Source organism: Haliotis cracherodii, unplaced genomic scaffold, assembly GCF_022045235.1.
Source record: "Haliotis cracherodii isolate W230 unplaced genomic scaffold, xgHalCrac1.p SCAF_6, whole genome shotgun sequence".
Classification (NCBI taxonomy): Eukaryota; Metazoa; Mollusca; class Gastropoda; order Lepetellida; family Haliotidae; genus Haliotis; species Haliotis cracherodii.
In genome coordinates, this window is record NW_027266319.1 from 40,868,364 (window position 1) to 40,893,102 (window position 24,739).

The 24,739-nt window shown below is 39.0% G+C and overlaps 1 protein-coding gene across 1 annotated transcript; it reads right to left on the minus strand.

Moving 5' to 3' along the window:
• Positions 1-3,547: 3,547 nt before the first annotated feature.
• Positions 3,548-23,508, minus strand: LOC139445048 (ubiquitin-conjugating enzyme E2 N-like). The gene is made up of 5 exons (XM_071226114.1): positions 23,415-23,508; positions 17,754-17,855; positions 14,803-14,947; positions 4,973-5,113; positions 3,548-4,141 (listed from the first exon to the last, which is right to left on the minus strand). The coding sequence occupies exons 1-5, from the start codon at positions 23,445-23,447 to the stop codon at positions 4,080-4,082; spliced, it is 483 nt and encodes a 160-aa protein (XP_071082215.1). The 5' UTR covers positions 23,448-23,508; the 3' UTR covers positions 3,548-4,079.
• Between the last annotated feature and the right edge of the window lie 1,231 nt (positions 23,509-24,739).

Here is a 24,739-nt window from a genome sequence, read left to right on the forward strand (position 1 = left end):
GAAATATAATGAGCCCAGAGACTCTTCATTTTCGGATACTGCAGTAATCAAGACTTGCTAAATATTACAGACTTGCATGGGCTGTATTGAATATGTTTATTTCAGGGTCTGTGTGACAGATTACGGTCACTGAGACCCATTGACCATGGCCTCGAATGTGAACATTTGCAATCTACCGTATTAATTTACCCTATTAAAAAGTTAAGACGTTACGTAACTTGGGATAGGTAATGTTGATTCGAAGTTTTGATAATCAGTTCACGAATTTGATTGCCAGAGAGCGTAAAGCGCCAGAGGCGGCGGTCAGGGACATGTAAGAGTTTTATAGAGAGACACTCCACATGCGTGTCAACATTGTGAATTGCAAAGCTTTCCTCCCAGTGTCGTGTCACATTTCAAGAGCGTGAATTTCGTGCAGCACGTGCATTACAGTCGGTCCTACTCACGGTGGACGAGAAGTCTGTGGTGAAGCGGCCTTAGCCCCGTTATTAAAACTTGGACCGACTGTAGGGCTTGCTGGCGCGTACGCCTGGGTATGATAAAGTTGTAAGTTTGACATCGAGTTCACTTTGATTGTCGAGGGGCGCTATTGTGGCAGAAAATAAAACTTTTAGTTTCGTTTTTATTTTGTTTTTCATCGGAATATAATGTGGATTCGTTTGAGTGCCTCTGTATAACACGCAGCTACGCGACTGTCAGTTGACTTTTAGCCCTGTTTGCGTTAAAAATCGACCGTTTGAGACCGGGTCTAATTAAGTTTCGTATCTGTGACGGCCTCGTCAACTAAAATTTATTTCATCAATAGTAGCTAATCCAGGCCTTATTAGACGCCGCGATTTCCTTTCGGTCGTTTCAGAAATAGCTTGAGTGTAGGCTTCTTTAAAAAGTAACAAATCCGGACACTACAAGTTTCAATCGTTTGTTTGGCGATATGGGTTTGATTAAGACGTGCTGCAGACGTATGCAGAAAAAGAATATTCCATTGTGAACAGGAAGTATTTAGGGTGCGGGTTACATAAGGTCTTCACACCTATTCGTGTAAGTCGATGACTGTCTTTGATTGAGGAAATGCGGTGTGTTGAGCGTATTGCAACCCTCCTTGTATAGTCCGTTGCTACTGAGCTAAATTGTATATATATTGAAGGTCTGCTATGCTGTTTGTAGTATTTACCAACGAAGCCTTTCTTGTTATGGTGGCAGGGGCGGCCCAGTCGTCTAAGGCGCCGCAATGCAATTCTCTGTACAGAATTGCGTCTCTTGACACGCCAGAAACTTATGGTTCGCCCCAATTACGTTTCTAGGTTTGTCAGCTCCATACCCGTGGGTTTCAATAGAGTAGTAAACGAGACCTGTATCACTTCAGGCCTACCAACACAAAAATATATCCACCTAAAAAGTTCAGTACCACCACTTCTATATCTTACTTCTGTGTAGCTTTTGGAAATCCAAGTCTCACATCCATCTCATTTTGATCAATGTCAACACACTACAATAAAAAGTAACTATTTTCTATTGAACAGAGAAGGCGATGCTTAACATTTTCCCCAGGTGTATAGTTGAAATCATTTCCTGAAGAGGAGTCTGTAGTACACACCTATTAATTTCCCTGAAAATTCACCCAACAAGCTGCCTGAAATCCTCCCATACAGATATTGATCGGACAATGTATTATTGATCAGCAATTCAACTCTTGTCCTGATCACATCTGAAATAACCTCACCTGGTGGGCTTTAAACTATAGCTTGTATCTTAGTGACAGTACTCTATCATGAAAATGTGTAAATAATGTAGTTCGTAACCAGCCAACGAATGCTTGGGACCTTACCTTCACCAGAAGTTTTCATGTAATAATTAGATCCACAGCTTTTATAAGTTATAAAGGGGTTACATTTATACAAATTTTAATATAATTATAGAACAGCAAGTAATATATATATATTAGTATCCAGGGAAAATTCACAAACAAAATATTAGTTTCAGTTATAGCTTTCAGATAAATATTAGCCGAAAGTAACAAGAACTCATCTCCCAGACATACAATTTAATAAGATAAAAGTTATGTCCACATAGTTTAATAGATCGCCTTAAACTATTTCATTTAAGTAAATCTGTCATCACCTATATTAGAATAGCATTGAGCTAATACTCCAATTTAGACTCATTGAAGTTTAGTCCCCATATAAGCTTGTCTATTATGATATAGGTGATGACTGGTTTATTTAAATAAAATAGTTCAGGGCAATCAATTTCACCTCAATCACTGTGATAATTAATCAAAATAATTCTTCTCCATTATGAACACTCTTATTTCTTGATCGGTAAAGTGATAAAATGCCCTGAATCGCAATCATGTTAAAATGCGACGTATCCTACCATAAACAGAAGCAGACCCTTCACCACCATTTACTCAAAGCCCCTAGCCTTGCTCGAAGGCTATACTGAAAGGTAAGTCCATGGATGTGTAGTAATTCTATTCTCCTAATAGGCAAGTCTAGATATGTGGACATTTCTAAGGACGCAAGTCTTCAATAGGGACAACTTATTTACATAATCTAGAAATCATGATTTAAACTAATAATTATTGCCTGAGAGACTGGTTCACATCTATCCAAATCCTAACATAGTATCATCTAGTCCAAAAAGATTACTTCCAGACTTGGCCTGAATCAAGAAAACTTGCAACAAGATGCAACAATTACCAATTATGCTGAATGATACACTGTAACCTCAAATGTAACCTTTTATAGACATGCCACCAACAATGGATACAGTAGACTCATATGGGTCCATGTAATCAAGCCATAGAAACTGACATTTATTGTCCACGTTTTATCAAAATCTGACTGGTGACCTTGACCTTCGCCATCCTATCGTAGGATTATCCCCGGTATAATGATAAAAGAATTAGTACTTTTTGTGAAAGTGAAACCATAACCATACTCCTGACCTTGACCTGTGACTTTTCATGACAAGTGCCAAAGGAATTCCCAAGGGCCATTGTTGAATAATCATTGACAGCAGTGGTACAGAAAATTCCCAACAAAACCGTATAGCCAGTTGCATACCATGGGGCTGTGAAATATCAGGTCTCTGAGAATTTAGGTTTAGTTACTTTCCAGATTTATAGAATATATTTTCAATTGAGAAAACCCCCCACTAAATTTCCATTTCCATACGAGGAACAAATCTAAGAAAATTTTCTGTGAGAAGAAGATATTTAAAGATGTTCATAGTTTGAACATGATGAAAATGTAGCTTAACATCCTCCAACATGGCTTGGAGAAGTCAAAGTCTTGGACCTTAGATCCTGAGGAGCCACACATCCCCAAAAGGTATAACTACATCACTAGGTTGATATGTTTTGTGAAGAAATATCTATAGAACAGATTTTGATGCATGCTCTGGGCAGGTATATAACAAATGGTATGACGGACAATCTTATCACTCTATACCCCTGGTGGCTGGTGGACAAAGATGTACATGGTAGCTGTCACAGTACCAATACCTGACTGTATAATAGTGGAATCCAAATAAGAAAACAACATGATTCTGTGAAATGATATTTATTTTGATGTCATAGATTTGTAAACAACATTGAGAGACATATACACAAACCAAAATAAATAGCTTCGGCAAAAGCTAAGGTTATTTGCCGTGCATCTTGCAAGGATAAAAGAAAGAAGAAAGAAAACATTTTGAGAAAGGCTAGCAGTTTCCGACACGACAATAAAATCTGGCTTCAATTATTTCCTTGATATATGTGAGCTGCAATATATGACAGTGATGCTCTCCTGATGAATTAATCCCTACTTGTTCGACAGAAAGACATAGGATGGTCAGCTTTAATTTGTGACTCAGTGCGTAAATAACCTAGAGAAATACTCATAGCAACAGGTCGATGTCAATGGAAAAATCCTCACAATTCACCTTTGAAATACGAAACATGCTCCTTTATGAATACATGATGGGCTGTCATAAATTCGTACTCATTATCTGATGGCGCATCTGTACAGGAATTCATTAGTCCCATGTGCTGAGTGTTACGCATGGTGATGGCTGTCTCAACCTCCCCACTTCCATCACTTTTGGTTACAGTTGGGCTTTGACTCTTTAATAGCAAAGAGCCTGGTCCATTCTCTTGCTATTGACAGAAAAAAGATGAAAGCAATGAAAGAATAATTATAGATAATAACAATAATTCTAAATAGCATTTCTGTTTAAAAAACATGAGATGTAATTTTCAGGTTTTACAGGTAATCAACTTAATCAAGTAAAAGTACCCATGAAACAGAACTTTACAAATGTCTACACTAATATACAAGCTGTATCCTTTCTGCCAGTCAATAACCTTGTTTTGGCAAGGCAAACCAGGGGTTGACAATATGAGAAATACATTTCACCATCAGGAAGCAGATCACATTATCAGCCATCCTCAGTGGACAGCCTCATTGAGTCAACTCGTACAAAAACTGAGGAAGCATAACACTTCGGTTAAATATTCTGGCATAGGAATTATTCACTATGTGTTGTTATACTTCTTTTAAGAAACTTGCATTTCCATTTGTTAATCCGTATGTGATAAAACAAAGAGAATCTCACCCGAGTGTCTTTTGATATGAAATATATCAATACGAGTTGATAAACGTGGAAAAACTCTGAGGCTTACCATCTGCTAGCAAACAAAATAGCGTCTGGTCTAAAAAGTTTATGGTTCGCAGCTAAGTTAACGAAACAGAGGGTGGTTCAAACTTCATAAACTTTTAAATTGAATTTTGGTATAACAAAACAAATGATTGCTCTTGACGAGGTAAATATGCGAAAACATGGACCCTCGGACATGACCCTTTTGGTGTCACCTCAGGGGTCAGGTCCCCGGGTCGTTTTCGCATATTGAAATTATTTGCATATTATACTTATATATCCATATGAACATGTAGCGGAGTGCCAGTGGAATACAGCATCCATAGCTAACCTGTTTCAACTGCTTCCTTCTCATTCTGTTTCCACTTGTCTGCTACATTTGTATCCAAGGGATCATCAGGATTTGGCGCACTAAGAAGAGCTTGGATGGATAAAAGGACAGTTCGGATCTGAAGAGCTGGACTCCATTTATCTGCAAGACAAACAGGACACAACATGAACTTCAAGATGAAGCAACCGACATGGGGTTCCCCCTTTACCATGTTCACAGCACACATACCTAAGAATGCCATAATCTGGAATAATTGTATTGGTCTACTATACTGTTCAACTGTAGATAATGATTATCAGATTTGTCAGATATACTTAAACACTGTTAATCTGGAAAGGTATTGTGCCATGAAATCATTGTCAGCGGCTGGATTACTTATCCATTAAAAGGAAGAGAATTTATGGATGTCAAGTTCTTTATTATGAGGAACACATCATGAGACCAGCCAGCCATGAACCATGACCAGGGAACCTATCTGCCTTGTACTTGGGACTTATTGCTTTGATCTTTGTTGGAGCTAATTGCCTAGCTGGCTTCAATTTGCCCCTTGATATGTCCATTCTTTCACTATCAGTCCTAATTAAAGCCCAGTATCCATTACCAATTACTTAGCTATGATAACTTAAGTGTTGGCTTCCACTGTCTACTGCTAATCACCTATTGGCGCCAATCATCTGTTGGCTTCCTTTGTTAGTTTTTACCCTTTGTTATTTTTCACCTTTTGTTATTTTTCACCTTTTGTTAACTTATTAATGTTGTTGTCCTTACATGTACATATATATGCTCTCTGCCTCATGGCATCCTAATCATATACGTCAGGGAAGATTTATGCTACAAAGAACTAAAAATAAACACACCAAACCTAGAAGCAAACGGTATCCAAATAACAAATAACAACCCAAAAATTAATATCATAAATATATACCACTGGGTAGAAAAACAGGTCAAACCTGAGGATTTAAACACCCTCCTCCAAATAGGCAATAAATCTACAATCTTCCTAGGAGACTTTAATGCCCACCACCCTACCTAGGGTATAGAAGATAAAATAGATAAACACGGAAAACTCATCTCAGAATGGATAGAACAAAATGACCTAATACTACTAAATAACAACCAACCTACTAGATACGACAAAATACACCACAAAATGTCGGCTATCGACTTAACCATATGCACCCCAGATTTAGCCCAAAGTATTCAATGGGAAGTACACGGGGTACCACTAGGTAGTGACCACTTCCCCATAAATATAACTACAGGAGACGTAAACATCCCAACACCAGCCCCAAACCAGGAACCTAAATTCCACTACAACAAAGCCGACTGGGACAAATTTCAGGACATTTGCAACCAGGCTAACCTAGCTGACCTAGAAAGTAACGACCCCGAAATCTACTGTAAAAACCTCACTGACTATATAATAAACGCAGCAAAATACTCCATTCCTTTCAAAACAACCAGCATAGGCAAACCCTCGGTTCCTTGGTGGAACGAGGAGATAGAACAAACTAGGCGTAAACGCAAATCCGCATTCAATAAAGCCAAACGTGACTTCAAACACCTAAAGATAGCACATGAACTAAATCACAAAGTACAAAGCTTAGTTAAAACAGCTAAAACAAGAGACTGGAAAATTTTTTGCGAAGAAATTAACCATCATACAGACGCCAAAACAGTTTGGCGCAAAATCCACGCCATTAGGGGCATTAAACGTCATAAAAAAACTCCCAACGTAAACAATTCAACAAACCCCACTGAAAAAGCTAATAACCTAGCAAATCACTTCTCGGCCGTCAGTAGCAATAGCAACTTCAACCAAAAATTCCAGGAACAACTAAAATCAGAAACCAAATTTACCAAAGAGCCAAAAGATAATAACCTAGAAATTAATCTCCATTTCACAATGGAAGAACTACTCCACGTCCTACAAAATAGGAAAAAGGGCACAGCCCCAGGCTTAGACCTTACTTCATACCAGATAATTAAACAACTACCACCCAAACTACTCAAAACTCTTCTGAAACTCTATAACCTCATATATCTAAACGGACAGGTCCCATCACCTTGGAAACAAGCCCTGGTCATACCAATCCCGATACCCAATAAACCAGCTGACCAGGCTAATTCATACAGACCAATCTCCCTAACTTCTAACTTATGCAAAGTAATGGAATCAATGGCCAAAAACAGGTTACAACACTACTTAGAACAAAACAACATAATAAATCCAGACCAAAGCGGTTTCACTCCTGGACGCTCAACCTTAGATAACCTCGCCCGGCTAGAGCAGGACATTAAAACAGGCCAACTTAACAAACAATATACTACAGGCATCTTTCTAGACTTCTCCAAAGCATTCGACATGGTTTGGCATAACAGGCTAATACAAAAACTACAAAAAATAGGACTTAAAGGTCAAATAATTAACTACATCCAAAGTTTCCTAACAAACCGCAAAATCACCGTGGGCATAGACCAAACGCTATCGGACCAATGTCCCCTAGAAAATGGCACTCCCCAGGGCAGCATCCTAAGCCCAACACTCTTCAATATTATGATTAACGATCTATTCGAGGGACTATCCCCCAAAGTAAACACATCAAAATTCGCGGATGATGGAGCCCTCTGGATCCGCACTAAAAGCATTAAAATGGCCCAAAACTTACTACAAAAATCTCTAAATAAAATACAAAAATGGGCTGACAAATGGGGCTTCTCCCTAAACTCAGAAAAAACCACAGGAATAGTATTTAAACACAAAAATATGCAACCCGCCACCCTAAACCTCCAACTAAACAACAAACCAATCAAATTCCAAAAACAAACCAAATTCTTAGGATTAATCTTCGATGAACATCTCACCTGGGATGCTCACATTAAAAACCTTGTAACCAGATGCAGCAAAGACCTAAACACGTTAAGATGCCTAACCGGCTCCAACTGGGGGGCCTCTAAAAACACCCTCCTCTCACTCTATATATCACTAATTAGATCCAAACTAGACTATGGCAGTGCCATTTACGACACCTTAAACAACTCTCTCATTAAAAAACTAGACTCAATCCAGTATCAGGCCCTAAAACTAATCACACGAACTCAACATGGCACCTCTTCCACCTCACTCCAGGCCTTAACAGGAGAAATGCCACTTAAACTACGTAGGGAACAACTTACCCTAAACTTCTGGGCCGCGTCCCAATCAAACCCACTAATCGAAAACTTAACAAAACAAAATATTAGCCCTAGAAACCAAGCCCTAGCCCGGAAACATCCACTACTTACTCCAATTTCCCAAAATACTAGCCCTAGAAACCAAGCCCTAGCCCGGAAACATCCACTACTTACTCCAATTTCCCAAAGAATAACCAATTACCTAAACGAACACAAAATAAATAATCTTAAACAAAACAATAAATCATCCAATATCTTCACTCCAAAACTTAAAATACCAAAAATAGACACAACACTAGCCGATACACTAAATAAACAGACCGATCCTAACATCGCTAAAACCACCACACTAGCATACATACATGAAAATTGGCCAAATTGGTGTCACATATACACAGACGGATCCTCAGATCCGATCTCAAAACACACAGGTTTCGGAGTCCACATCGCACAACCAACCAAAGACACACAATCTTACCGACTCCCAAACAACCAATCCGTATTCACGGCCGAACTAATGGTCATGGCCTCAGCACTACACAATCAGCAATCTAAAAAACACCAAAAAATCCTCATCCTAACCGACTCCCTCAGTGGACTACAAGCCATCAAAAATAAAAACACTAAAAACCGCCCCAAACTAATAAATCAAATACTCAATAGCTCAAACAACTTAACTAAGGTAGGTAAACAAATAGAGTTCATTTGGATCCCCGCCCACGTAGGAATCTTTGGAAATGAAAAGGCAGATAAAGCAGCAAAATTATCCCTTAAACTCCCAGAAATAAGCTTAAACTTACCCAGCTCAAAATCAGAAATCAAAAGTGTCACTAAACAAAAAATCAACAAAAAATGGCAAAATTTATACCAAAACTCAAATAGCCAAATAAGGAAAGTACTCAAAAAAAACCTAAATAAACCCAAAAGACTACACCCATCCAAAAAAATCGACAGAATAATTACCAAACTACAAACAGGCCATACCAAACTAAAAAATCACCGTAAAATAGCTAAACTACATACAACAGGAAACTGCCCACATTGCAAACAACAAGAAACACCAGAACACGTACTCATTCACTGCACACACTACCAAACACACCGAACAACACTACAGACTACCCTAAATCTTAAAACCGGACTTACACTAGAATCAATCCTAAATCCACAAAATAAATTAGAAAAATTCAAAGCCATAGGCATATACCTAATAAAAACAGGACTAATTAGCCGCATTTAAACCCCAAATAAAATATTAAAACCAAAACTACCTTATTTGATAACCACCCAACACACACAGCTCCCTTACTTCGTCCCCAACCCACTCTTGGCATTCTTTCCAAATCTCAAAATTACTATATAAGCAACCCCTAAAGCCCCCCTCCCGGATTGCACAAACTCACTTTTCCCCTTTTTGGAAACACATTAAAAGGCCTGGCCGGGCCTGTGTGTGACATACGCTTGCAGTCGGAAAGCGCACGTTAAATCTCCAATATAAGTAAGTAAGTAAGTAAGAACTCATGGCATTCATTCACCTTATGAAGGAGTAAGCATATACTCCAAACGTTGTGTTCCTCATAATAAAGAAGTTGACATCCATATATTCTCTTCCTTATATATACTTACTCCTTCATCAGGTGAATAAATGTTAGGAAGGAGAGAACATATACACCTGTAGGAACAACAAACGTAATAACACAGCAAAGGTGGAAGCTTAAGAAGGGAAGCAAACAGTTAATTGCTGCTGATAGGTGATGGAAAATGGACAACTGGAAGCCAGGACTTAAAATATCACTGATTGGTAATAGGTAATGGACAATGGACCAACGGGAGGCCAGGGGTAATTAGCACTGATAGGTAACAGCATGGAAATGGACATGGAACTCCCATCCCAGAACCAAATCTGCTCCATCTCCCATCACCAAACCCTACCAAGGTCCGGTCACTCATCATATTTGCTGCCTCATCCAGAACAAAGTGAGCATAGATGTCATCTTTCCTAGTGGTATGACCATCAAGACCCATTTACGAGCTAATGACACAGGCAGCAGCGCAAGTCCTAAGCCAAGAGGATGTATATACCAAATCCCCTGCAACTGTGGCCACCACTACATTGGAGAAACCCTCAGACCCGTCAACACCAGATTCACAGACCTCTGTCAACAAACTAGACATGTAATCCACTATTTCCAAACACATCCTCCAGAACCAAGACCATAACATCCTGTGGGAAGCCACCAAAGACCTGTCTCCCAACAACAGCTGGTGACAAAGAAAACTACAAGAAACCATTGAAATCAGAAGACACTAGCCAGCCATGAACTTGGGACTTATTGCTTTGATTACTGTCTGTGCTAATTATCCACATGTCTTCCATTTGTCAATTGCAATTTCCATTCTGTTACCTTCCAGTGCTAATTACCCCCAGCCAGTGAAAATTGAAGTCCTGGCTTCCAGTTGCCCATCGCTATCACCTATCAGCACTAACTAACTGTTAAATGTTGGCCTCCATTTGTCCAGTGCTAATCACTTATCAGCACTAACTAACTGTTAAATGTTGGCCTCCAGATGCCCATCGCTATTACCCAGGGGTCCGGAAAATTTAAAATCCTAATCGGACATTTACATTTATGCCACGCCCCCTTCAAACAGCGTGTTTTAGTACGACTTTTTACACACAAATTACAAGTTGTTACGTATTCATAATATGATGAATTATGAATTGTTTCAATTTAAATTGTTTAATTCACCGGACAATTAATAACAAATAATATCATTTTAGATATATATGGAAAACATTCGTTTGTTTCTGTTATAGTAACGATCTGTCAACGTTGTGAACGGTCTAATTAATATTCATGAGTCTGCTAGAGTGTACGCGTTGTAACATTTGGATCGAGACTATTATCCCATATTTGGTTATCACGTGACCTCACGGGAAAAGTTTTTTTTTTAAACTAAAGATTATTTAAAACAAGACAGATAATATAATCATAAATCCTAAACTACCGTTGATAGCAGTAGTTATTTGAATACTTTTTCATCTGTACTTAATTATTGACCATAAATTTGTTTGTTATCGATCGTCACAGAAAGCAAAATGGCGGTCAATCAAGATTCAATATACGACTAGCTACTGAAAACAATAAAATCTGCAAATCCTCGTTGTATGTCAACCAAGTGAAAGTCGTTAGCCACGACTTACAAAATGATCATTCAGACTTTGAGGGTTTGGCAGATCCGCTCGACTGATCTGCATCGGTCGACTGGCTGTCGTCACGCTTTCGCTTCTTGACTGAGGTTACGTATCGTAGCATTGTGAGGATAATGAGGTACATCGATGATGCAAGGTATTTATGTACAGTTGTAAATACATTTTACTCAAATTAACAAGATGTTCTCAGTAATAAATCCTTGATTAATCAGTGTCAACTCAGTTTATTGCCTATTACAGTGATTGACCGATTGGACTATCATTCTAGGTACGATGTATTTACAGCAATCAAAACAAACAAAGCTTGTCAGTGTAGATAATCTTCATTGTGTTACAACTGCAGACAGAAATTGCTCAGTCCTAACTGTTGATCATGTCCGGTCAAAATTTAAGAATGTCCGGACAATACTTTTTAAAATGTCCGGACAGAAAAATTTAAATGTCCGGTAAGCAATATTTTAGACCGGACATTTGAGATTCCCAATCGGACATGTCCGGCGCATATGACGGTTTCCGGACCCCTGCTATCACCTATCAGCACTAACTAACTGTTAAATGTTGGCCTCCATTTGTCCAGTGCTAATCACCTATCAGCACTAACTGTTAAATGTTGGCCTCCAGTTGCCCATCGCTATCACCTATCAGCACTAACTAACTGTTAAATGTTGGCCTCCATTTGTCCAGTGCTAATCACCTATCAGCACTAACTAACTGTTAAATGTTGGCCTCCAGTTGCCCATCGCTATCACCTATCAGCACTAACTAACTGTTAAATGTTGGCCTCCATTTGTCCAGTGCTAATCACCTATCAGTGACAATTAACTGTTGGCTTCCCTTGTTTCCAATAAGTATATACTCAACGTTGTGTTCCTTTTAAAGAAGTTGACATCCATTAATTCTCTTCCTTACGTGTATCACTAAATGCCATTCAAAGACATAATAAATCAAAGTTTATCAAAAAAACAAAAACTTTGATTGATTAGTAATTTCATCAGCAGGGTGGCACAGAACTTTCCAGATATTGTTAACCTTATGTTTATGTATACTGTCTGAGTCGACCAGTCCTTCCTTGTTTTAACCCCTAAATGATGATCGCCAAACTGAATTACAACAAGTATTATCTCTTAACGTCTTTCGATATGACGTGTCCAGTGATCGAACCTCAATCATGGACCACTAGACCATGGAGGCGGTCTAAAGAAGTTTTAGATGTTTAGCATGTATATCCAACAGTATAGATAAGCTGGCGGTATGTCTGAACTGCTCAGTGTTATGTAAGCAGATTGATGAGATAAGGCAAGTTATTGAACTTTCAAGTTTAGACTACTGACATCTAGTGACAATGTGAAATTGAGGAAACAAGATGTGAGGGATCATTTAATCATGTACTTGCTGGTTTGAAAATGTGTGGAAGTGAATAACACGTCCCTTCCCTTTTTGTTTTGTTTCATGAAACTATTGTTATGTGTCACTCGCAGTTTTCGCAGTACTTTCCTGCTCACAAACCTTCCAGATTTCCAGTATACACTTAACATACCATATGATGAGAATCAGTTGTGTGTATCATGGAAAGGCAATAAAATATCTTTATCAAAAGTGGACAAGCATATCTTGTTTGTATTATAACATTACTTGTCACAATATTTCAGTATGCTGAATTGTCCATACTTTAGAAAAAGCTGAGAACCGTAGAGTCAGGACAGTTGCCCTCCATGTTCCTTATAGATTTGTCGACTTGTGCAGACTTTGATTGTCCATTAATGAAACACCTTCTAACAACAGGACCGAGCCCAATCATGATTGTCTCGCTTCACAAGTTTACTTAACAGAACCAATCTGACTGGGATGAAAGCAAGACAAAGCTAGTTTTGTACAGTTGAGAACATAGCCAGTCTAGGTAGCACTGACACAAGGTGCTTCATTCATGACATACACAAGCAGTCAATCATCTTCCAGAGGCAAGGGTGTTAACTGACTATAAAAGTTCAGTTTCCACCCTTGCCGAACTAGGCTGGAATTTGCAGGCTCAATCGTAGCGCCACCAGTGGCTATTACAAGATATGTCCCTTCTATGTCCCTCCTATTGACCAATCACATTCCATCTCTCACATCACTTAAATTTGCTTCAAACAAAATGGCGGTGCCCAGTCAAGTTGATCTGATCGATAATCAAGATCAATATTGTTTTAAAACGGGTCTTACCCTTCGAAATGAATCAAATCACTTGAGCACCTTGATCAAAAACATGAAAAAAATTGCAAAATTTCTGTTGACTCCCAGTTGGTGGTACACGTTTTGCAAATCCTACAGTCGACCAAAATCTGCACGTTGAAATCCATGTTGTTGTTAACCGATTTTGATTGGACGATGCATAGACTCGACAGTCCAGCCAAAAGGTAACTCCAGAATCTCAGTCTAGTTTGGCAAGGGTAGAAACTGGACTTTTATAGTCGGTTAATGCCCTTTCCTCGGAAAGATGGCAGTCAATATGGAAGGCCAATTTGTGCCTTTGGACTAATGCTGATGTTATAGTGCTTGCCAACTGAGATACCATGGTGCAGTTCAACATGAATACCCCACTCATACACAGTATACTGACTCCGAGCTGACCAGTCCTTGTTTTATCCCATTAATGTTGGGCGCAAGACAGGGAAATGATAAGTATCATCTTTTAACGTTTTTCAGTATGACACGGCTGGGGGTCGAACCACCGAACTTCCTCTCCCCAGGCAGATGCTGTCCACTAGACCATGGAGGCAGTCTTTGTGTTCATTGTTTTCAGATAGCAGTACTTGAGTAATCGAGAAAATATGGTAATCTACAGATGATGACCACCATTATGACACTGTGCAACAGGATCCTTCCAGTATGACATGACCTTGAACTTTCCTTCTTTCGTAGAGGAAGTTAGCTGGAAGGGCCAGGATGTATTCATTATCTAACGCTGCCCTCAGTAATATTACAGTCATATGACACTGTTCTGTATGTAATTAAGTATGAACTAGACAATCTAGTGATTGACATCATGAGCATCGATCCACTCAGTTGGGATACAATGAACAACACACAAACAAAAGCAATCAACCAAGTCCCCAAGTCACCAAGCCAGATGACCCGATCCATTTAGTTGCTCCTTATGACAAGCACAGGTTGCTGAGAATGAACAGTAATACCCAAATCAACACAGGTCTGAGAAAATAAATAAGACTTGTCCAATAGGATCATTGTGAGTGCTTTTAACAATATTCCAGCAATATCAGGGCGGGGGACACCAGAAATGGGCATTACACATTGTATCCATGTCGGGAATCGAACCAGGGTCTCAGGCGTGAATAGCGAACATTTTAACTACTAGGCTACCCGACCGCCCCCAATATGATCATGAGCGAAATCTTATTGATAGATTGTTCACTACACATTCAACAAAATATTGACAACTCACCTTTAAGAATATCTAAACAAATTCTTCCTAGTTTGTCGATATTAGGGTGATATATCTTTGTGAGAAAGCGTACTTTAGGCGCTGCCATTGGATACTCTTCAGGTAGGAAAAGTTCCATGTTGAAAATACCACCTTCATATGGGGACTGAAACAAAATATCATCGTCAGTCAAGGTCAATACTGACACAGGAGTTCTGCACATCTGCACTTACCATTGCTTACCATCTGCACTTACCATTGCTTAGCATCTGTTGTATACGATGTATCAAACTCAACATGCACAATAACTCAGCAACTATAAAGCCACCAGTCCGAAAACAGTCCAGTAAAGTTTCTGCTTGTCAAGTAAAATAAGCTTCTACTGTCAAGTTTGACGTCTTTTGGTATGACGCTGGATCCCCGGACAGACGCTCTACCATGGAAGCGGTAGTGTCTACTTGTAATAGTCCGGACTAATGATGATTTTATAGTGTTATTCTACTGAGATACCATGCCACAGTTTAACATGAATACCCCACTCAGACACAGCAAACTGACCCCGAGCGGAGCAGTCCTTGTGTTATCTCCTTATAACGATACAGGCAGGGTAACAAGTAAGATCTATCAATTTGTATTTGACATGACTACTGACTACGAGCTGAGGAGTTTTTGTTTAATCCCATTAATACCAAACGCCAGACAGGGAAACAACAAGTTCCATCTTTTAACATCTTTCAGTATGATGCAGCGGGGGCTCGTACCACCAGCCTTCCCCTCTCCGGGCAGACACCGTGTACTTGACAATGGAGGCAGCAAGAGTGAGTGAGTATAACATGGGCCTTTCTGTGATGAAGGCTTTACCCAGCAGTCTACCCCACTGGCCATATTTGTGAGAAGGTAATTTTGAAGCATTGTAGAAAACACAAAGTACCGTAGTCCGAATTGGAAAATATTTGTTTACACTGAGTTGGCAGTATACATGCTTTGCAAATCCTGCAATCGACCGAAACCTGCGCTACAGTTTACGAACTGGATCTCATATGCATCGACCTGTAAGTATAAAACTCCATAATTCCAGCCTAGAACGGCTAGAGTGGAAACTGAACTTTTAAAGTCATGTGCAAGTTTAAAAGTGTGATAGGTAAGGGCTGGGATGGGTACATATTCTAACACCCTTAGGATGCTAGTGAAAGCAGAAATAACACAAGCATAGATGAAGTTTGGCAGTCCAAGTTTGTAATGGCGTTTACAAACTTTATGTTTAATTTTGGTTTTAAAATGTCAACAATGTGGACACAAATTATTAACATTGAGATGAAAAATGATGCCAATAAATACCCCCAGTTTTGATCAACTACTATTAAGTCTATTAGATTTTATGAACAGGGCTCAGTCTCCAAAGACGTAATATTATTAAGTTATATTAGCTTTATTGTTTTGAGAAAATGTTATTTTAAGTAATAAAATGTCAAGAGATTTCTTCTAAATTTGGCCTAAAAATGTATCAAAATATGTACCTAGTGGTAGTGAATGATTAGTATAAGTGTCCTAGACCTTGACCCGTGATCGTATTTATAGGCATCACTAACAGGTCATGTGATGTCTCTTAGCCAATCAGACCACAAGTTCGATGGCTTTCATATCACAAGCATGGCATAGGTAATGTCATTTCCAACACAAGTGATTACAAAATGTCCTTGTTTTGTCCTATTTGTCCAAATACAATAAGGACACAGTAGAAATAACCAGGACATATTATCAAATGGACAATATCTTTACACCAACGTAGCGTCAGTGGCCGCCATCTTGGTTGGTGGTCATCTCCGTTACAAGTGAAATTTACAAAACAATCCATTTCTCTTACTGATTGGTATTGTCCTTATACTGTACAAAGTGTCCGAATAGATCGAACATGTTGAACAAACAGAATTTCTGCTTATATCTGATACAATGATACTAAGGACAAGGATAGAATCAGACCAAACGACTGGGAGGACAGTTTGACAGACGTCAAACGTACGCTAAGACCATTGACAAATATTGGCCTATAGGAGAAAATATGCCCTCATTCCAAGTATTGATGTTGTGCTATATGTCCTATATGGCAATGAAATGTCATAACACAGAACGACTGTCATATTGCAGGTACAAATGCAAGAAATCTGGGAACGTATATGTTGTCCTCTATGTGTCTGAATATTGCAAATCTAGATTAGACTGCAGAAAAATACTTTATCATGAATCTATGACTTTGATGTGAAAACGGACATCCAAGTTATAAACAGTCACTATGCCAAGCGTAAACATAATTGACAGGTCACCGTAACCTCAGAATATTCATTACCCAGGTACCCGCTGTGGGTCTCATGAGCTGGGTACAAAATGTCCAAATGGGAATTGTTTACTGCAGCACTGGCAAAAACTGTTTAGATACAAATAAATACTGGCTGTCATATGCATAGACTCGTTAGTCCAGCTAAAATATACCTCCATAATTCCAGCCTAGTTCGGCAAGGGTGGAAACTGGACTTTTATTGTTCATAGTCAGGAAGATACAAGTTTACACAGTTCTCTAATTATTTGTCCTGAGTCTGAACTCCAGGTCATTTCTGACTGCAAACACTGATAATCCTATCAGTATAATCACCATGATCACTATAATCATCACCCATCATGCCCATTGTACACTGGTCCGCGTCTAGCATATTTCTTAAGGACCAGTAAATTTAGATAGATGCTGGTCCAGTGGTCTAGTGTTATTTTGGGGAAAAACAAAGTAATAAAGTTTGGATGATTTTTTAAAACAGCGATACCTCATAGGAGGGTTTCTCATTACTACCTTTTAAACCCTTTTTAAAAGCACAGGGCCATTGTGCCAACTAGAGATCCAGCAGCACCAGTAGATTTTTCTGTGTGCAGGTCCTTTGGACCACTGACATTTAGTGGTCAGTGTCAAACACTGTTGTACCTACCTCTGATGGCCCAGCTATTTCTATGTGGAAATATCGGGCATTTCTATCATCAGGACAGGCATGAATGCCCGGCACTGGCTCCAGTTGCAAACGTTGAGTTTCCTGGCAAACAAATTGGATACATATTAAATGTCATCAAACAGTACACAATCTCATTAAGAATCAGACCTTTTAGTTCTCACTACCGCTAAACAAAGATCTGGACATATTTTATGTATGCATTTCCATTTTATCATGTTCAAGATGAATTACTTTAATATGCTAAATCAAACCTTTCATGTGAATAAAAAAACAAATGTTTTTATGTTGTCAAAATCCTCTTACTTGACTTGTAATTATTAGTTCAGAAATAGAAGATCTATCGATTTATGGGTGACCCTGTCCACATATTTACTATCTTGACAACATGCCATTCATACATCTTGTTCTCGGTATGTAACAAGTTCACTGGAGCATACATTCAATAAACCATTTCTGTATGTATGTATGTATGTATGTATGTATGTATGTATGTATGTATGTATGTATGTATGTATGTATGTATGAAAAAAAGCTCAATTTTTTTTAACCCAAATTAAACTAGCTATGAGTGAGTGAGTGAGTATGGTTTTACGCCGCTTTTAGCAATATTCCAGCAATATCATGGCGCGGGACACCAGAAATGGGCTTCACACATTAACTTGCTATGAACAGCACCTCCTGACAAGGGGTACAAGCTATATCTTTATCACATACATATGTACACAGGCTGAGTAAAATCACATTTTGGTTAACATTGTCCAATTAGTGTTTTAATAACAAATTATGGAAGTAATGCACTTTACCGGACACAATTTTTCCATTTCAGTGAGTGCCACGTGGGGGATTGAACTCACGTTGCCAGCATGAAACTAAGTTAGGCTTATGAGTTAATGTAATAATTAGCCAATACCCTACCACAGGACCACGGCCAATATCACAAATAAATAGTGCTCATTTACAAAGTCATCAGCAACCAATTGTTCACTTTTATGTGCATGAACAGTAACCATTTCCCCCCCCCCCCCCCCCTACACTCAAAACATGCTGAAAACTGTAGCAATTTTCTTCAAATTACATTAGATTAATTTGTTAAAAGAGATAGCTTATCCATACTGTACCTTACAAGTAACACGAAGGATCTTAAAGGGGTGTTTGATGGGCAAGTAGTGCCCAACCCTAAGGATCGTTAAGGGGTGTATGATCGGAAAGGGGTACCTAACTCTAATGATCATAAAGGGGATCCAAGGGTTAAGGATATAGTTGGGGGTAACTTACCCTAACCCCAACACAACCAACCCTAAGGATCAAAGAGGCACGCAAGATCTGTAAAGCTAGAGCAGTCCGCAGCCACAGATTTCTTTGCCATCATGATATATTCATTGTCTGTAATCTAGATCTGCATGTGAATTAAATTTAAAGGGAAACAACAATTCAACTTTGAAAGTACATATCTAAATATGGATCAGCTTTTACTTTGTGGATTCAAAATTTGCTTATTATGGACTATAATTTGGACCGGTTTGACATGTGTTCGGCGCAAATCGACACCTATTGGAGGATCAGAGAATGAGAAGCTGTATATCATAAAAAAGGAATACAATAAAGAGCTACAGCCAAAACTGACATGTGTTTTTATTTTGATTACCATGTGTATTTTCTCAAACTAAGCCGGAAATAGCAATCAAATCTATGCACATTTCCTACCAATCTACTGGTGACTCGGTAAAGAAATACCCAATAAATACAACTTCACAGACTTTTGATGCAAACTATTATTTTATCAGATATAAAATATTCCAATACTGAGTTGTTTTAGTTGCAATGTTTACTGTATATATTTACAATAATAATAACCATAAGTGTACATTTTACATACGGATATGATTTACGTATGGACCAATCTGATCAGTCATCGTTGAGGCCTCTCGCATTCTTGCTACAGCATATGCATGAAAACAAACTGCAAACATCGACAAAGGTTATATGTATAATATTAGGCAGTTACCTTGTTCGAGGAATATATCTGTGAATATCCACATAAAGGACAATATCCAATTCAGCTGATGCTGTACAAAGAAACTTGTTCGATGTCACGCGTCTTTGTAACAATGTAATATTTTAAAATATATATAGAGTTTTGGGATATTATAACCTGTCTTCTTCTCCCAACTGATCACATAAAAAACTTTGTTCCATGTGTTTCACATAGGTGTTATATGTCTCACTGTTCAGCAGAAATAGCACGCGTGACAACTATGTGTTAATCAACGTATTATCGGTTAATCCTTTGGTCGATGCTTTTTTAGCTACTCAACTGACCATTCCTCTCTTGCTGCCATGTGCATATTACATACAGTCGGTTTGACTCCAAATGAGAACGATGAATTGCAAAATAACTCGAAATCCAGATAATTGTATGAAACATCAATACGGTACTTGACCATGAATACCCTTTACCCAACAAAATCTGAATTTTGTTTATTTTAAGACCCATGACGGGTGAAGTTCTTTAAGAAACTATCATGTAATTTTGTATAGAAATGTGTACATGACACGTAGGGGGACAAACCCTGGAAGGAACAGCACAAGCACAGTCTGCACGTGCTACACAGTGACCATGTTCATTCAATGACAAGATGCGCTACTCAGCAGATGTTAAAACAGTTGATGTTGAATGTGTATGATTTCTTTGGAAGTGAAGCAGAAATAGCAAAGCCTTTTTATGCAATTAATAAATTCTTGAAATGAGCTTCAAAAGCTCTTGGTATGTCCCCTCAGAAACTTAAAAATGTTGTTAGTCGACGAGATACAATAGTCAGGCCAAGGAGGTAGGGAAAATGTCAAAACCACGCAAGGTTGATAAATTAGACAGTTTTCAGAGGGATCAAGTCAGTTGGCAATTGTTAAACTGCACTCAGAAAATATGTACCTGTCCCTAAGAATTTTGAAGAAACACCTTGAAACTGACCATGATGTACGTGTTACAAAGTACAAACAATGGCAGCTGTTGCATACATTTGGTTACAAATACAAAAAGATAACTGGAGAAAATAGGGCTGTGTTGTGTGAATTGTCTGACATTGTTCGTCTCCGAAATCATTACCTTCGTACCATCAAGCAGAAACGTGAAGAAGGATATGAGCCCGTCTTCTTAGATGAGACATGGGTAAATGCGTTACACACAGCCAGCAGTCAGTGGGCACCCAGTGGTGACTGTAAGGAGTCTGGTAGAAAGTTACCAATGGGAAAGGGTGAAAGACTCATAGTTCTCCATGCTGGTTCTGCTAGTCAGGGTTTTCTCCAAGACTGTGACCTCGTCTTTAGAGCCAAGGCCAAAGACAACAGGGACTACCACACAGAAATGAACGGCAATGTATTTCTGGAGTGGGTGAAAGATAAATTAGTCCCTGCTTTGCCTACCAAGTCTCTCATTGTCATGGACAATGCACTGTATCATAGTGTGCAGGATCCAGAAAGCAAGACTCCAACCTCTAATAACCGTAAAGGAGATATGGTTACTTGGCTGTAACGGAGGAACATTACCTTTCCTTCTCGAGCGACGAAACCACAGCTCTATGAAATCATCAAAACTATGAAACCTGACCCCATGTATAAAGTTGACAGTTACATCAAGGGTCAGGGTCACACTGTCTTACAACTGCCACCTTATCACTGCGACCTGAATCCAATCGAGTTGGTATGGGGCATCGTCAAGGGTGACATTGGACGATCGAACACAACGTTCAAATTCCGAGACGTTGAACAACTCATAAAGGAATCCCTTGGTCGGGTAACAGTAGAAACATGGAGGCGTTGTGTGGCCACAGTCGTTGACGAGATAGAGCCACGTTATTGGTCACGAGATGGACTACGGCCAGCAACAGTCCAACCTATAATAGTGGCAGTCGGTTCAGGCACCAGCAGTTCCGACGACGAGATCTATGGCATGAGCGAGTCAGATTGCGACTGAAATTATCATGAGACGGCCCCTCTAACGCTCTGTCATTTCCCCCACCACAGAACGTGCAGTGCATGTGTGCTTGCGCTGTGCCTTCCACGGTTTGTCCCCCCTACGTGTCATGTACACATTTCTATACAAAATTACATGATAGTTTCTTAAAAAAACTTCATCCGTCATGGGTCTTAAAATAAACAAAATTCAGATTTTGTTGGGTACAGGGTATTCATGGTCAAGTACCGTATTGATGTTTCATACAATTTTCTGGATTTCGAGTTATTTTGCAATTCATCGTTCTCATTTGGAGTCAAACGTTCACCACATCAGACCTGTATTGATAATCCAATCTTAAATTGAACATTTACCCCAGACATGGGAGATGCTAAATGCGAAACTACTGATTGCTGTATATCCTTGACACAGGCAGGGGTGAATGTTATTGAGGTTTTTTTTGCAAAGTCTTTGTGGGGTAATCTGAGTAGTTCTACCACTAATTCTACCTGAAATAAAGTCATCAACTGAGCATTAAGTGAATGACGACAAATACACAGGTGTAGAGTTTCAAACATGAAACATGAATGACAAGAAGGGAGTAGTAATTGTTGTATTTCACAAACACCTGGTGTCATCACTATTTGAGAGCGATTCATATACACATTGCTTACGATAAAGTCATCGTACATTTGACTCTGTTTTTGGCAGAGATTGCTTAAGTTATGAATATGGAAAGGGTTTCATCGCTTTTATTTATAGGCAATTTGCTGAAAAAATAAGGGTCGTTGCTGTTTTAAGTACTTGACCTTAACATCATTGTTGCAAAAATAATATGTATACATGTATTTGCTGAATACTAAACTATATAATTGAGCATACACATTTACACATGCAGATGATTACACGGGCTAATTAAAAGGGCACCTGCTAGACGACCGAGTTTGAGTGTTGTTTCCCTTTAAACCTTGACCTAAGCCCCACCATGCTCACAGGGTGACTGGTGTTTATTTCATGTCGCAATTATTGTAAATATAAGTCAAATATTTATTTTACATTTTTCAGGTTTGCATGTAATTCCTCTGTAAAATGTCATGTATGTTTCACCTAATGTAACTACGCATCACAACCTGATAAGAACATGCTGGGTAAGCCTGCACTAGATGTCAGAGTTTTCATTACTGTAATGTTATCAGATCTTATGTTCAATGTCCAATCAGCTGAAGAGGCCCACTGGGAATAAAGCAGGGCCCATAAAGCATTAGTACTGCGGGGTTGCATAGAGTTATAATTCTTTTGAATAAAACGCAGTCACAGATCGTTATTATGCGAGTTCGTGTACGTGATGGTTCCCGGTTGAGGGCTAGACCTAAAGTGTCATGTCATCGACGGAATTTTGACAAGTGTAGGGTTTCGCCGTGTAAAAAGAGACCAACTATAAATCGTATCGATATTAAAATAATTTAAGTCCACGTGATTTAACCATATCTCCAAAATGCAAACGATATGATTTCCTCGCGAAATCTTTTAATATAAGAGCCTACTTGATAATATTCGCGTGGTGATTGGGACGCCCAAGGCAGGCGACCGCTACTTCCTACTAGCCAAACAACAGATTATTAGAGTGCGGGGGCCTACCAAACTCACAGAAATGTAATACTATGACTCAGTTAACTATTGTCAATCCTCACTTTACAAATACGCCGAGGTAAACCACCAGCCATTCGTTCGAGGTATGGGTCACACTTCGAAACAACGGCAGAGAACTTCCAATATGGCGTAGGGTCAGTTACAGAGCTGGCTTCTAGTTCGCGTTTCGTATGCAGAGGCCAGAAAGTGCTTTAGTTTCGAATTGCATTTCAATGAAATTTACCAAAATCGCAGGCTTTCAGCGTGACCGAATGTGTTTGTTTCATGTTGGTGGTTCATCGTGTGTTGTGTTCTCAGCTATCGAAGTGAGTTCATATCATACAGATTTTGTCTGACACATGCATTGTATGTTCATTTATCGATCAGTAGATACTCTATCACAGCCAGTGCATCGACGCACTTCTAATCGTTTATGATAAAAGAAAGTGACCAACCATGCGATAAGAGACTTTATAGGTGAAATTCACGTTTTGACTTCTTATTATTAATATTCCATCATGCCTCCCGGCTCACAGAAATATTTGCACCTGGCAAGTCTGTTTTAAACACATTACACGTGTTATGTTTTTATAGTCTAACATAATATCACGTACAGAGCTAAAAAAAACCCCAAGTTTCATACCCCCCCCCCCCCCCCCCCCCCCCCCCACCCCCCCCACCCCCAGTTGGCTGTAGCCCACCAGACCGAAGAGAACGTACTATAAGAGTTATGAAAAATGATATTTTATGTTGATCTAGATCTACAGCTATACGAATTCATGCATGTATAAAACGGACCTATAGTCCTGAGTAAGAAAATTATTTGCGAGTGAGATCTACTCGACAATGAAACTGATAGGTTATTTTTGCAATCTCATTAAATTAAGACCTTAGTTCTTGTTACCGCTAAACAAAGATTAGCATAAGCGAGAACTCAAATCTGATCTTAATGAGAAACTTTAGCGAGAACGTTAACTGAGATCTGATTATAATGAGACTGGTTATTTTTGCTGCTTGCGTACATATACATACTTTACGCAACACCTGATTTTAAATAGGAAAAGAAAAACGGCAAGTAACGGAAACGGAGCCTCATTGATGACATGATGTGATGTGATGTATGGTATTATATTCATTACATGAAGCCTTGTAGTAATGAGCGTTTTACTGACGAGCGACTTCAGCTGCGACGAGCCTCGTCAGGCCATTGCAATAAGATGGGACCGTTTTTAGAAAAATAAACATTTTGGGAAGACAGGTTTGTGTGTGTTAGACCGTTTGTTGTGGATCATTGTTGTTATACTTATTTTCTATTTCATATGTGTTGTAACTAATCTCCACCATAATATAGAGTAATACGTACATTGATCGCTTCGGAATGCATTTA

Excerpts from the sequence above, each read along its gene's own strand:
- LOC139445048 (XM_071226114.1), bottom strand. The coding sequence starts at position 23,447 with ATGGCTGGTGGTTTACCTCGGCGTATTTGTAAA. Across the intron at positions 14,948-17,753 it reads AAATAGCTGGGCCATCAGAG|TCCCCATATGAAGGTGGTAT; the intron begins GTAGGTACAACA and ends ATTTTGTTTCAG. Across the intron at positions 4,142-4,972 it reads GAAGGAAGCAGTTGAAACAG|CAAGAGAATGGACCAGGCTC; the intron begins GTTAGCTATGGA and ends TTCTGTCAATAG.